Source organism: Thamnophis sirtalis, unplaced genomic scaffold, assembly GCF_051295495.1.
Source record: "Thamnophis sirtalis isolate CommonGarterSnake01/CBP01778 unplaced genomic scaffold, rThaSir2_p1.2 scaffold_1, whole genome shotgun sequence".
Lineage (NCBI taxonomy): Eukaryota > Metazoa > Chordata > Lepidosauria > Squamata > Natricidae > Thamnophis > Thamnophis sirtalis.
In genome coordinates this window covers 158,172,740-158,188,704 of record NW_028261381.1, presented here as the reverse complement: position 1 = coordinate 158,188,704, position 15,965 = coordinate 158,172,740, and the positions used below count along the sequence as shown (strand labels likewise).

General features: G+C 38.3%; 1 protein-coding gene across 6 annotated transcripts in view; it reads left to right on the top strand.

Annotated features, from left to right (window-relative positions):
• The first annotated feature begins 373 nt into the window (after positions 1–373).
• The window catches only part of TOGARAM1 (TOG array regulator of axonemal microtubules 1), a 37,554-nt gene continuing 21,962 nt past the window's right edge, over positions 374–15,965 (top strand). For 2 of the 6 annotated variants that reach the window (XM_087729164.1, XM_087729155.1), the window contains exons 1-11: positions 378–1,652; positions 5,292–5,343; positions 7,116–7,250; positions 8,110–8,406; positions 10,094–10,356; positions 10,763–10,995; positions 12,074–12,174; positions 12,894–13,061; positions 13,857–13,955; positions 14,549–14,724; positions 15,788–15,944. In XM_087729164.1, coding sequence (XP_087585290.1) covers positions 519–1,652; positions 5,292–5,343; positions 7,116–7,250; positions 8,110–8,406; positions 10,094–10,356; positions 10,763–10,995; positions 12,074–12,174; positions 12,894–13,061; positions 13,857–13,955; positions 14,549–14,724; positions 15,788–15,944 — 2,815 coding nt within the window. In that variant the 5' untranslated portion in view covers positions 378–518. Of the gene's footprint in view, positions 1,653–5,291; positions 5,344–7,115; positions 7,251–8,109; positions 8,407–10,093; positions 10,357–10,762; positions 10,996–12,073; positions 12,175–12,893; positions 13,062–13,856; positions 13,956–14,548; positions 14,725–15,787; positions 15,945–15,965 lie in introns of all 6 variants that reach the window. The other 4 variants (XM_087729170.1, XM_087729179.1, XM_087729188.1 and 1 more) reach the window with 4 other exon arrangements.

Below are 15,965 nucleotides of genomic sequence, written 5' to 3'. Positions count from 1 at the left end.
ATAAACCTTCCCTGGGTGGGTAGATAATTATAGCACCATTTAGGCCAGAGGTCTTCAAACTTGGCAACTTTAAGACTGATGGACTTCATCTCCCAGAGTTCTGGGACTTGAAGTCCACCAGTCTTAAAGTTGCCAAGTTTGGGGACCCTTGATTTAGGCCTTTGGCCCTGTTTCATGAGGGGATTGGACTACATAACCCGGCGCGCACTGCGCGCCGAGGCGTTCCGCGCATGCTTTGCCCGCGAGACCCGCCTGAGCGTTCTGGCCAGCCTTCGCGGCTTCCTTTCGACGTTTCCTATCAAAACGATTGACAGGCGCCGATGTTCTCCTCCCTCGGCTGGGCGTCCGTGCGCACGCGCAATGAGGCCTCCGTCGTGGCCGAGGCGGCGAAGGAGGCGGCGGGAGCGGCGGTGACGCGTTTCCCTGGAGACGGCGATGCTCCCCTGTGAGGGGCCCGGCGGCGGCGGCGGCCTCGGGGCGGGCTGGCGGGGCAGCCGGGTAAAGCCCTGGAGAGGGGCATGGCCAGAGAGGAAGAGCAGGAAGGGGGCGCCTCCGGCGGAGGGGGCGGCGGGGAGCAACGGGAGGCGCCCGCCGCTTCTTTCCCTGCAGGCCGCGTCCCGCCGCTCTCGCAACCGGGAGTCGCGCCGCTGCGCTTCGGGCTGGTCCCGTCGGAACTGCACGCGCGGCTGCTGGACCAGCACGACTACCGAGGCCGGGTGGGCGCCATGGAGCAGCTAAAGCGGGTTCTGGGAGAGGCTCCGGGGGCGGCCTTGGCCTGCTTGCCGCCGCCCAGCCTCCTCGGGCTGCTCAGCCTGCTGCGGGCTCTGCTGGACGACTCGAACTTCAAAGTGGCGCTGGGGGCGCTGGAAGGGCTGCGCCTGCTGGCCGTCCGCCTAGGCCCGGCGGCGGGGAGCCGCTGCCGCTTGGAGCCGTTGGTGGCGGCCGCAGCCAAAGTGCTGGGCGACGCCAAGCTGGCCATCCGCCAGGAGTACCACCAACTCTTCCTGGGCCTGATGCGGGCCGCCGGCCCTCAGCCCGTGCTGGATCTCCTGCTGCGCCCCGAGCACCTGCAGCACCGCAACTCCCGCGTCCGCGAGGTGGTCCTGGCCATCTCCATTGCTGCCCTCCTCACCTTCCCCAGCGAGGACTTCGAGCTGCCCAAGCTGGTGGCCACCCTTGCTCCGGCTCTGGCCGATAGCAAGCGCCGGGTCCGTCACGCCGCCTTGGAGGCGTTTGCTGTCTTAGCCTCGGCCCTGGGGCCCGGCCGCGCCAGCCTCATCTTCAAGGCAGTGGACGTGGTTGAACTTCAGGACAATTGCGAAGGGGTCATGAGTGCCGTGCAGGCTCGGTTGGCCAGAAAAACTCTACCCAAGCTTACCGACCAGTGGTTTGTGGAGTATGCTGTCCCCCTGCCCTCCTCGGCCAACGGGCGCGGCTTTCATTTGCCTCATGGAGCGGACACAGATTGGCTCCTGGAGGGCAACCGTATCCAGAGTGCCCACAGCTACTCTGGAGAGACTGCTGGGTCTTTTACCCCTTTTGTGGACCAAGGAGTATGTCCCCGGCGTGTTTTAAGTGCTGGGAAAGGAAAACTGCCTTGGGAGAGCGAACGACCTGGGAACCAAACTTGCTTTGCAAAAGGAAGTGAACCGGTAAGTAAAATCATTGTAAAGTCTGCTGCTCTTCTCCTATATCCGTGATGGCGAACCTATTGCACACATGCCACAGGTGGCACGCAGAGCCCTCTCTGTGGGCATGCCAGCCATCACTCCAGCCCAGCTCCACCAGGCATGCACACCTGCCTCCCACTGGCCAGCTGGTTTTTGGGTCTCTGCTGCGCGGGGGTGGGGTGCATGCAGGGGATTTTGCATTGCATTTTGGGGTCTTGCGCAGTGCCCCCGTGCCCCGTTTTTGCTTCCATGTTGGTGCAGGAGGCCTTGCGCATCCCGTTTTGGGCCTGGAAAGTCTCCTGCACCAACCTGGAAACAAAAAAATGGGCGAGGGGAGGGTCAGGGCTCATGTGCGGGGGGACAGGGTAGTGTGGGTGGGTCGCACACGCATGCATGGTGGTGCATGCGCAAGGGAGCAGAACACGGGGGTGTGTGTCACAAGTGCATTGCATTATGGCTGCAGGCATACAGGCGCAGTATCACACACGCTACGACAAAAAGGTTAGCCATCACTGTCCTATATGGTGTCCTCCAGGTGTCTTCCACCAGCTAGGATTTGCATTAACTTCGCTGTGTAGAACTGAAAGGATATGGAGTGAACTTAGTTATCAGGTATGGGGAAAATAGTTTGTATTCTGTTAAAGAATGAAGACTGAAACTCTAGCTCTGTTTTTTAGCTGAAGTTCATGCTACCATTCCCAGAAATTTGAGTGAGCTAATTGAACTTACTTTTAGATATTCTTAATACTGTATGGCTTGTATTTTAAATAATATTTTAAGACTTTGCACTTTAATGCTATAATAGCATAATTATGATTTAATTGTTGGAAGGTAGTCTTAGGGCCATAGTACAATATCAGGGGGATATGATTAAATAAATCAAAAATGACATAACTCTAATTTTATTCTTTCACCCAGCTCCTCAAGACTTAGCTGTCTGATCACCTGATTTAATCCTCTTAGCTACCGATACTTTCTAATGTATTTGCTGAATATGATTACCATGCTTCATAGTTAATTAGTCATTTTAATGATCTGATGGCTTTTAAAGGAAACAAAGTGGAAAATATGACATTTAGAGAGGATTGTTGCCTATGTTGAAAAATCTGCACCACTTGCTGGCTGCTAGCTGGGCAGACTTTCTGGTACTCTTTTTAAGACCTTTTGCTTCACTGTTAAGAAGTTTTTCTGCCACTAAGGTATGCTGAGGCATCCTTTTGATGATGCTCTCAAACTACTAGTTTAGTAATACGACATATAGGAGACAGCTATCTCCTCTGTCACTTTGAACTAGATCTTCACAATCAAGTTATAAAAATTTGGGCACTTGGCAACCTGCATATATTTATGATAGTTGAGCAACCCAAGGTCTCATTGTTACCATTTGCAACCTTCTTAACCTCTTCAGACAAGCAAAGTTAATGGGAGAAGCAGGATTCATTTAACAACCACATGATTCACTTAATCACTTAACACCCATGGCAAAAAGTCATAAAATCAGGCATGGCTCACTGAACAATCACCTTGCTTAGCAATGGAAATTCTGGTTACAATTGTGTCTTTAAGTCAACGAATACTTGTAGCTTGTCAAGGTTTGCACAAGTCGTATCTTGAATTTGGAAGACTCGGTATCTATTGAAATTTGTACTTCTCAAGAACATTGGAGGAGTGGTATTGTTATGGCCAGGCTAAAGTGATTCATCATGAATTATCAGACTTTAAGAACTCAAATAAAACTCAAATAGATGAATTTCAGTTACATGATTTGGGTATTTGCATTATCCTCCCAAACTGTGGTCTTTTATTCAAAATTTATTTTCATGCAGAACTTAACCGTTGTATGTAGGGAGGAATATTTGCATTGACAGAAAGCTGAATTATCATGGAGATTAGTTAAGGTTTAAATTCTATCATATGTTTCCTTCTGAATTTCTGCATAGAAGCATGGTGCAACAAAAATTGACAATGTATAATCACAATGTCTTGAATATGTGCTATGAAGAAGGAGATTGAAAGCTATCAGATACTCTGACTTCTGTATTCCATATTAGTGAATCATGATAAGAGGAGATGCTAGATCAGACCCAATTTTTTTAAAAAATCTAGTCTTAATGGTTCACATGTAGAACTTGGACTTAGCAACTAACTTTCAGGAGACTACAGGGCCTGAATTTGATAGATTTATTGAAGCTGTTAAGACTAATCAAGATTTGATTGTTCATATGTGGAAAGTGTTCTGAAAGTTTTTGAATGAAGTGATGAAGCTGCTGTTTAAATTTTCTGTACAGTTCTGTTCTTCAAGCAGTTTTATACATGTCCATCCTTTATTACAGCAGTCCCCGATCTTTTTGGCACAAGAGACTGGTTTGTCCATGGATTGGGTGGTGGTGATGAGGAGCATGCAACCTAGATCCCTTGCATATACAGTTTACAGTAGGGTTCACACTCCTATGAAAGTCTAATGCCTAGTGAACTGAGGTGGTGATGGTAGCGTTGGGGAACAGCTGCAAATACAGATGTAGCTTCGCTCGCTCGCTCACCTGCCCGTCCACAGTTCACCTCCGACTATGCAGCCTAGTCCCTAACAGGCCACAGACTGGTACCGGTCAATGGTCTGGGAGTTGGGGGACTCCTGCTTTATTAGACCTCATCCCTGGACATTTCTTTTGTGTAATATAATGGAAGTGATGCCACTATATTGCAAGTATATATTTTCCATATGATGATGCCCTTTTATTTTCCTCATCTGTTTCAGACCTATTAACATTTGTAAAATGGGAAGCTATATAAGCATGATGTATAAATAAATTAAAAAGAAAAAAAGTTCAATATCAAATTCAGTAGATAACACAATTAGGTAAAACTGATATTGACTTTGAACAATGCCTTTCTAAATAGAAAGGTCATAAGATGCAAGTGTCTTAAACCATTCAGAATAATTTCCTAATGGTCAAGCCAGTATGTTATATTGAGTATTGAAGATAAATTTTTGGATTTAAGTTAGGATAAGTTTAAAGAAAAGTAAATGAACATAATTTTCACAGTCTTTAATTTTTTTAGCTAAGGTTTCTCAGGTTTTAAAGAAGATTAATAATTACATTTAGATACATTCCAATGAGCTCAGTTTTGTTACAGATTAACCTAAGTAGCCCCACAGCAGTTAAAGGAATTTGTGAAGTCAGTATTGTTCATAGGAGGTCAGTAATAGCACAGACCAATACAGGAAACCAGCAGGTACAGAAATAAGTCTTTTGTAGTGATTTTTCAAAATAATAATAGTATTTGCTTGATAAAGACTAATATTTGTAGTAGACTATATGGTTTCTTAAGTTGACTTTCATTTCTGTATGTATTGAAATTTGCTCTGTCCTAAGAACAGTAGAGGAGTGGAGTTATGGCCAGACTAAAGTGGCTATCAAAAATTATGTTAATAATTAAAAATTATTTAAAAATTCAGTTTAGTTAAAATATTATTTTTGAAAACTTCAAATGTTTTCTCATATTATATCCAGGGTCTACATTCTGTGTAGTCAGTGTACTTTTTTCCTATTAATTTTGCAAGTGAAATGTATGTAAATTACATTATACCATAGTACTATTTGTCTTTTCTTTCTGTTCCAGTGCTTGACATCAAATGATTTTCTTCACTCTCCTAAATTAAGAGCTTCTCAAGGTAAGTCAGTGAAATATTAAGAATGTATAGAGCTCTTAAGAACATCAGAGTCATTCATGGTGACAAGATGATATAATAAATGGTACAGTACAGAAAGGGTTCTGCCATCCCAGGTGCCTGTTCTGCTGTCTCCTCCATTCTGTTTTATTGTGGGGCCAGAGTAAGGCAGAACAAAGCACTGCTAAGTTACTCTGAAGTGCAATTGAGCATTTTTGAAGCTGTCTCAGTCATAGCTCAAAAGAATTACCGGTAGATGTTTTCTCCCCCCCCCTCCCCCAATACTCGGACTGTCATCTTTAAAATATTGGGAAAACATTTTATTTAAATAGCGAAAATAGAATGAGACTGAGATGACAAGAACTTCTACTGCATTGATTGCCTAGGTATTAGAAAATATGAGAATATTTTTGCAGTTTGTATGCTAACTTAATCAAAACATTTTTTTTGCATAGAAAGATGTAGGAGAAGATGATTCAGGGAATATTCCAAAGAAATACAGAATTAAAATCAACTGACATTTTAATTTGGAAAATAGCACTATGGGATTTGTTTGTTTTAATAAGCAATGCAGCTGGTTTTAATACTATATTTCTTGTTTTCCCCATCTCTGAGTGACAACTGAACCAAAAGGCAGGTGGGTTTTGTAGATATAAAAAAGAGCCAGTGAAGAATGGGAATGAATATGAGATTTGTATTTAGTATATTGATATAACTAATTTAACTTTTAAACTCTTACAGTAGTATTTTTTTAAAACACTTGTAGCTTTACCATCCTTGTTAGACTGATATAGGACCACTGGAAATTGTAAATATTAAAATGGCCCAGCAGTGGAACAGTAGTCTTTGAAGGAAAATGCAATTAATTATATAATTATTAATGTATACATTCACATGTTACATAAGGCTTGTATATTCTAATATCCTGTTGCTTACAACTCCCAGAAATCACTGAATTCCATCTACCACTCTTGGGAGCCAATGGAGGTATCTAGAAGTAAAATACTACAAAAACTTTTACTATCAGTTGATAGTTTTATAAGAACAAATCTAGTCAAGGACATTTCTTACAGTTTACTCTGAATTTGCTAAATAGGACAAGAAGCTGTAAATTTAAATTGGCAAGTAGTACTGGGGAGGAAATTTAAAGCTGATATGTTTTGCATAGCATCTTAAAGATAAATGTTTACAATGAGATCTTTATAGTGATATATAAGTTGCCCTCGACTTATGACCATAATTCAGCTCATGTGATTTTGTTCTCAGGCTTGATGTTAATATGCTTATTGATATATATATGTCCCTATTGTATCTATATCAATTATCTTTCTGATTGGTTTAGTCAATGTTGCATGTTTCTTTGTGGTTATGTACATTTAATTGCTTTTATTGTTTCTGATTTTGTAAACCAAGCAGAATTTAATAAAGTGAGCAGTTATTACCAATGCAATAAATGTTATTAATTATCATTAAAATTGTATTGGAGATTTCTCGTATCTCCTACTCTGGAAACTATATATATCTGATTAAAACATATTTAAACAACATTTTGATATGCTATGAGGGAAAAGGGTTCTGTCTTTTCTGTTTTGTATAGGATGTATTATTCTGTCTTATAAAAACCCTTTGCTAGAAAATATTCAGATTTGATTTTTTCAGCTTTCTTTCATGCTGTTCTCTCTACACTAAAATATATTTTAAAATTTGAATTAAACTTGTTACTATCAATGGGACATGGAAACATATCTGGCTATCTTTTGTTTTTTACTTGAAAGGTGTGATGGCCTCTCATCAGCCACATATTTCAGGAAAATCCAACCTACTTGGTTTCTCTCATAGCCGTGGGAAAAGTGGTAGTGTGGATTCTGACCTACAATTTCTAGGACTTAGCAGTCCATGGCAAGATAAAGGTATTGAAGAGCATGATTTTCCTGGATTCTACTACTATTCAACATTCAGTGATAGTAGACTTTTCCTCATTACTTTTCTACTTCAGTCTGCTCCATAATGGTTCTAGAATTCATAGACACATTTGTGGATAATAAGGTGTTCCAGCAATATTTCAGCTATGATAGGATTACATTAGCCATACACATAATTGCAATACAGTACTAAGGTGTACAGATTTCAATATTTAGCCTAATTAGCTGGGTACAGATAACATAACTCTTTCCCTGCACTGCAGATTAAAATCCTTAATCAGATTGACTTTACCTGTGCTAAGCATAACCACCAAGTTAAAGCAGGACTTCTGTTCTTAGAAAATCTTGTGATGTCAGATTGGTTTCTGGTCTGCTTCTCTCTTAATCTTCAAATTTCTAAATTATGTTTTAATTTAATGCTTAATTACTCTGTTATTTTTGCTCATTATGACCTATGTTGGGAAAACATACTTATTTTTTTAAATAGTCTTATATCTATCCTGTTACATAGATCAGGGAAATGCAGTTTGTAGTGTTCCACATGTAGCCACATTCCAGTTGCCATTAGGCTTAGCCATTATGAATAATTATGAGAATTATAATGCTGTAATATCTGAAGAGCCAATCCCCCCCCCCCCTTTAAAATGTTCTGGGAAAGAAAAGTTAGCATAACCTGGTTTAATATATGGATTAACAAGTACTAAAAACACTTCTTTATAGAATTAGGAGCTCAAATAAAAATCTTCCATGCTCTTCTCCTTACAGCTTGATGATCAGACATGATTGCCAATGGTATTGTTTTTCCAGGATTATTTTATGCAAATTGTCTACTTTATGTCTTTTCCAGTGTGTACTAGCCTCAATTTTACCAACAAGCCTCAGCGGACCTTTTGTAGCCCACCTGAGCATACTTCTCCTCTCCTGGGCTGTCACACTAGTCAAGGAGCATTCATTCTTCCATCCTACCCATTTTCATCACCCAGGCACAGTCCAAAGCACACCTCTTCACCAACAGATTCACTTAAGAAATCACAAGACCATGCTGTTAATTTCTCTAATTCCTGGCCTCTTAAGAGCTTTGAAGGGCTTCCAAAACCTACACATCAGAAGAAGTTTTCCAGCCCAATATCAGGAGAGGAAGCAGGTAACATCCTTGGTAATAATCTGTGCTGTTTCCAATAATGTGCACAAAATCTGGAAATAAGATACCAAGAAAGGGAAAAAGAAAGTAGATATAAGAGAGACATTAGCAGTCAACTCCCTCTTAAGCTTTAACAACTTTTCTTCTAAGGCAGTAATTTACATTCTATGTCAATACTGTTTACCACCTAATGTCAATTTTATCTTATTTTTCTTTGTAACAAACAAAAAGTCTGGTACTAGACTAATTTAATTTTGATACACTAGACATTTTTTCAGCTTGCAACCAATTTATAAGAATTTGTACAAATAAAAACCATACAATTATATATTGCTGTTCTAGTCTATTGTATTTTCTTTAAAGTAGTCTTGAACTGCTTTTAAGAGAAGTACTGGTTTCAGGATTTAACACATTTCATGGGAATCAAGCTTAAAAACTGGTAAGCATTTGTTTCAGGGAGCATGCTTAAAAAGATTCTTCCACTTATGCCTAGGGATAATCATCATTATCGTTGTCAGCCATTCAGTCATGTCCAATCCTCAGCCACTCTATGCATTAGCATTTTCCATGCCCCTCTGTCTCACACCACCTCCTTCAGATCCTCCCTGGTCATCCCAGTGTCATCTTTTTATAGAGTCCAGCATTAAGGTAGCCCCTTCTCCTTTTTCTGCTGATCACTCCCAACATGATTGACTTTTCAAGTGAGTCAGCTCTGACAACATGACCAAAATATGACAGCCTCTGTATGGCAATTTTGGCTTCAAGTGATATTTTTGGTGAGGTTCGGTCTAGGACTTTTGTCTTTGTTATTTTTGCAGTCCATGGGATCCGTAATAGTCACCTCCACCACCTCAGTTCAAAGATACCCACCCTTCTCCTATCTGCCTTTTTCAGAGTCCATGTTTTGGAGCCATAAGCAGTAAATAAATAAAAAAATTGCATTAACTAATCTGCATTTGGTTGTGAGGCGGATATCTTTATTTTTCTGATGTTATTCATGCCAGACATTGCAGTTCTTCCAAGTGTTATATGCCTTCTTGTCTCAGGGCTGCAGTCATCACTTTGGTCAATTTTAGAGCCCAAGAAGATAAATTCCTTCACTTTTTTGACTGTCTCATTGTCAATCTTCAATCTGACTTCTGTGTTCTCTGCAGTTGTCCTTATTTTTGTTTTCTTGATGTTAATGCGCCGTCCAAATTTCTCACTTTCATCTTTGACTCTCAAGATTAACCACTCCAGTTCCTCCTTGCTTTCCGTGAGCAATGATGTGTCATCTGAATATCAGAGGTTGTTGATATTCCTATCACTGATTTTAACCCCAATGCTGGATTGCTCCAAATGTGAATTTATCATAACTATTTCTGTGTACATGTTGAATAGTGTAAGTGACAGGATGCAACTTTGTTGAGTGTGTTTTTCAATCCTGAACTATTTTGTTTCTCCATATTCCGTTCTTACAGTTGGCTGCCTGGTCAGAGTACAATGACTAAATGAGCTGGATGTGGTGTGGTGATATTCCCAGTTCTTTGAGACAGGTTCCAGAGCAAAAACAAATCAATTGAAACCTTTAGAATCTGTTGCACATAATGCAATATCTGTCTAGTTATTCCATTCTGTACTAATCAGTAAGTGCTTTTATTAGGACATCACAGCACATTGCTAAAATGCTCTGTATAATCTCTTCATACAGACATGAAACCTCAAGATACTCCTCCTATTCAGCTAAAACCTGCCTTTGTGAGGACCCCAGCTTCAAGGAGAGGCCTGAGTGGAACAAAGCCAGTGCCTCCAATCCCTAGGGGAGTGAGCCCCTTGCCTGATAAAACAGAAATCAGTTCAATGGGACAAAAAAATGGAGAGCCAGAAGACATGTGGCTAAATGAAAGGGATAAGAAATTGGCCATTGATCTTTCAGAGTTAAATATCAGTGAAAGAGAGCTTGATGAGGAAGAGGTAGGAGTACTGATTAATAGTAAATTTGCTCTTTTTATTCTCATGGACTCCTTATGTAGTATAATTACATGGTTGACATGATGTTTTTGCCCTTTATTTATTTTATTGCATTTATTAAATTTATATGCCACTCATCTTACTATCAAGTGACTTGATGGGTAATTTATACCTATTTTTTTATCTTTTACAGTCATTGTTAGAAAGTCATGTTATAGATGATTTTAGAATTTTTGTTTATTAGAAAATAGATATTACCATATAGCAGAAGAACATCAACAGGAATTGAACCTTATAACCAAATAATTGTTCTATTCATTCAAATGTCCTACAACGGGGAAGTAATAGACATTGTGTGGATTTATGCTTTTCTTTACAGCATGGATTATGTATTGTTCCTTGTCTTTAGATGCATAGTTCTCTTCGGTCTCTTCGTAATAGTGCAGCTAAGAAGAGAGCAAAGTTGAACGGCAGCACTTCTGATCTTGAAAGCCCTGATTCTGTGTTGAAGCTTGATCTAACTTCAGAGTCACCTTCCTGCTTGTCATCTCCAAGTACTAGTTCTTACAGTGAAAGTGGAGTTTATAGTCTTGAGTCTGTAACGTCCCCACTGTCTACAGCACCCCAAGGGTTAAGAACAATGTGAGTTTTATTCAGAAGTTAAAAGTGATGTATGTATGTATGTATGTATGTATGTATGTATGTATGTATGTATGTATGTGGGAAAAGATTGTGCTTCATCATTGTTTCCACTAAGCTACCTTAGTGTTGTTTAGCTACCTTAATTTGATTTCAACTAAGCAGTCAATTACTTGGAAAGGACCGATCTGGAAGTGTTCTTACACTATTTAGATCAGAGGAGCATAGCGCTAAGTCCTCCTAATCACCTCTGGGCCAATTTGTGTGTAGCCCTCAGATATTTCTAATATTTGTTAAGAAATTATAGCACCTTCTGAGTAAATAGAAGAATTTAATTTTAATTAAACACAATTCCTATTTTAAAAAGTAATGTTTTGTCTTGGCTACACTTGCTACTTTTGGAGTATATGCACTGGCCTTGTGCATTGGATTTGGAATAATGTAAAACCCCTCAAAATGTTTTAACTATCTGCCACTGAGATAGCAAAAGCTTTACTTGTCAATGTCACCAATTATTGGTGAAGCATAGCTATTTATCCCATATCTAAGGAAGATGATTAATTCAGTTAAGTTTGTCTACCTTAACCAGCAGCAACCTTTTAGGATTTCATATGAGGATATTTTGAACCTTACCTATGTATACAAAGCAGTTAATCTAACACTTAGCCATGGTCCTTGAATTTAAAACTTTGAAGATAAGAATATTATAATACACATTTAGGTATTTTAATATGCCAATTGTGTTTCTGTGGCAACTTCCCCATTCCTCCCATTTACACAACAGGGAGGAACATATTAATGCAACTGTTCTGGCTTTATGACTAAATAATAAGTGTAAAACTCATTGTCCTAATCCCATTGAATCTTGTAAAGAATCACTTTTTTCACTTTGTTGAATTTCTAATTGAAAGCACTTCTTTCAACTTACCATCTTAATGTCAGCTTAATTTTTTTTTTTTTGAAAAAGTAATTTTTTGTTGTGCAGGCAAGATAGCTTGTTCAGAATAATTTGATAGTTAGCATTGGCATGTCTGTACAAAGTTGGTCTATGTTAATCTTAAACATTTTTCTGTTTTTATAGATCAGATATTTTTTCTCTATCTGGAGGTAATTCCCGCCCCACAAAGCTCTCACCTGCACGGAATCGAAGCTCTATCATTGTGGAACAGAATCCCAGTGCAGGTATGGTATTGAGAATAGGAGAAAATATTAGATTTAGTAAAATAAAGACATTTTAGTTGCTTGTAATATACCATATATCTCTAGTATATTCAATCAAATAAAATATAAATGCATATACATGTATATGGGGCGGCTCCACCCACCCGTCCTGACGCTTCTGCGCATGCACAGAAGCGTTTTGCACGAGCGCAGCCGTGTGCAAGCATGAGCGAACCGGTAGTAAACCGGTTAGCAGCCCACCACTGGTATAAATGCATATGTAGACACCCACATATATATATTTATATTTTACTGTTTTGTATCTGCAGATGTACTTGAGTACATTAATGTCAAGTTTTTGAATCTTGATAAAGAGAATATTAACTGTGCTATATCACTGAGGAAACACTCAAAACCACTACCAAAGAAAATTATATATATTTCACAGTTGGGTTTTTATTTGTTTTTTACTAAGAAAATTCTGCATTTTCTGTAGCACAAAATTAGGATTATTCATAATAATATCGATTGAATGAACAAGGAGTAGGAAATAAAAAATAGAAGAAATTAATAGAGAAGCTCATCAGAAAATAGTTGAAGGCATATCTCCAAAAAGAAAGGAGGCAAACTTTAGAAGTGTGATGCTGATATATATTGTATCTAATGGACATAATTTGTGTGAAATAATTGTACAGGTGCAATATTAGACATTTTCCGGTGATTTTTTACTTATACTTCAGGAACAAGGTTTCATGAAAAAGCAACTTCCTTTGTAAGTGTTAGTGGCCAGCATCTGAGCTGTGGAAATGGATCAGGAGATTATGAAGATGATAAACAGAAAATTTTGTCTCCTGCCAGTCTGAAAGGGCAGAGCAAAGAGTATCAAATGCATTGTAAATCCACAAAAGGTAAGTAATTATGAATGTCACAGAATTGGAGGAAGAATTGAGGGGAGACTATGGAGCTGTAACCTAATGAATTGCTATTTACATTTCTGGATAGAGACCATATCTGCCTAATTCCTTTCCACTCCTTTCCTTCACTTTCTGTAATTACTACATGCCATAGTTCTATAAAGTAAAGTAGAATTCAGGAGCACCAGAATCCAGGTGTCTGTTTTAAAATTAAAATGAAATTAGCTTCAGAGTATGGAGGAAAGAATCACACAAATTAGAGCTATGCTGTTTGCAGGCAGTAGTATTTAATGATAATCCAGAGCTTTCCATTGTAAAATTATTAAAATAACTTACTGTTTTTAAAGATTTTACTAGAACTGAATTTACAGTTAACTGTTATCAAATCAGCCTTTCCTGTGCAGTTTCAATAGTAACCTCTCATTTTGCACTTCGGAACATTCAGTTGTTACTTACTGAAGGAAGTTTCAGATTAGCATTTTACTTAAATAATTAGTTATCAATATATGCTATTTATATTTGGCAAGAATAATTTTGTTTGGTATAGAAAATAAATAGATTTTTTTCTTTTTCATTTCTCTGATATATAAATAACTATTAGCTGCTGAGTTGTTTAGAAGATGATTTTTTTTCAGTTGGCTCATATAAGAAATCTTCTTGTGATACTAACTTATATAGTATCAGGATGATAGTGACATAATGTCAACATTCTTTTTCTTTTAACTTTGTGAAGGAAAAAACATAATTTATTTGGGAAAAACATAATTCTGGTGTTATAATTTTTTAAAGGATTTATAGGACCTTCTTCAAGTTTACATCATTTGAATAGTCTGGAATACATTTCACCGAGTGCCTTGTCAGAAGACTCTGTAGTTATTGTTGGAAAAGGTATTTCAAACAATTACATTTATATTTATTATATCTTTGTTTATCCTGCCTTTCAGTGACTATGATCAGTGCATTTATGAGAAAACATTAAATATAATCAAAATAGAACGGTGATTCTTATATGACTTTGATGAAGTATGCATTATTTGTGGATAAGCAGTTAGAAATTAAACATTTAAAAATCTGTTTTGTATCTTGAAGCCTTACTGGTTAGTGCACTATATGCATTTCAGCATTCTGGTTGTTGAAGACTAAATATTTAAAAAAGGACCTTTTTTTAAAAAATGACAAAGGACGTGTACACATTGAAGAGACATCGTACTGTTCCTTTTTGGTTAATTCAGTTAAAAAAACTTACCTTTTTAAACAACATTTTAATTAGATTCCTTGCATACAGATATGGAACAAAATTAAGCTTTGATACTAGCCATGCTGGCCACTTGGCCTCAGAAAATGTCTTTGGACAACACTGGCTCCTTTGGTCAAGAAATGGAGATGAGCACTGTGCCTTAGAATTGGACACAATGAGACAGGCAAATCTTTCCTTTTTCCTTTTTTTCCTTTTTGTTAATCCAATGAATTGTGCATTTCAGGAATGTTTGAAAGCCCCTCTTCACTTCCTACATATGGTCAATCCATAATCTTCTCCATGGAGAATGGAGATGCACCTTCATTCAAACCAAAAATGGAATCACTTTCTGGCATCTATGGGAGAGCCGTCCAGCAGCAAAGCTCTGCACCTTGCTTAGATGTGGAAAATGAAAGAGATGTAAGAATGGACAGTCCATCATTTAAGAAAGAGGGCAGTCAACTCGCATATTGTTTTTTTTCCAGATTTCATAATATAGTATACCTATAAGAGTATGGGCTAGATGTGAATGTGTTTCAAAGTATATTATATAATTATCAAGCATGTATCTTCAGGATGTCAGACATTAGTCAAATGAGAAAGCAGAAATATACAATTTGACATGCCAGGCATTAATTTTATCTCACTTTGGTGTGCATGGCCAAAAAATACACATATTATGTGTATCATAATGGGCTTTCGAGAGTGAATTGCATCTAGTTCCTGATGTTTGCTATAGCACATTAACAAAAACGTATATTTTCTTGTGTTTTATTCTAAGGGAGTCCAACAAATAAACAAATGCAAACTGTTCATTTTTATTTTTACTCATTTTTATTACATTCTTATATTTAGGATTACAGTATTTCTAATACAACTTACTATTGTTACGAGGTAACAATAATAAGAAAACAATTGTTCAGTCACTGTAGTGTCCCCATGGACCATAGCATGCCCTGACCTCCATTGTTTGTCCAAATTCATATTCATTATGTCAGTGACACAATCTCATCCTCTGCCATCTCTTTTTTCTTTTGTCTTCAATCTTTAGACAAAACAATAATTATTATTTTAAAAATGTTTAAAATCCTTTTCACAGGACAGTTGATGGGTATTTAATTTAGTCTCACATATTATGTCATCATTTTAATCTTACTCCATTAAGTTTCCTAAGAATTCTTGGTTTGGGCTCCTCTCATTTCCATTTCATTCTAAATGTGTATATACCACCAAAGGGCAATTCCTATGCATTTATCATAATTGAAATATTTGAAATCTATATGATTGCCAAAAGTTGACATTGCCTTGTTGGCACATAATCAGTCTTGATTATGTATTGTGGTTAAGAGCATCGGGTGAAATATTTGCATGGATTTGCATCTTGTGTCTCAAAAGAAGGAGAAATATTGGTTATGTTATTTTTTATTCAAGTGTTACATTCTTTATTCATCCCATACTGAATGTATTTTACTTTCTGCTGTAGATGAAAGTTGCCTTATCCAAATCTGCCCGAGAAAAGATGAGACAGAAGAAGAGAGAGGAGAAGGAGCACCAGCAAATTAGAGATCTGGGAAAAAAGGAATCCAATCCTTGGGAATTGCTCAAGATCAATGAATCAGAAAAGATGACAACCGACAGCAGTAATCCATTATTTCCTTAAT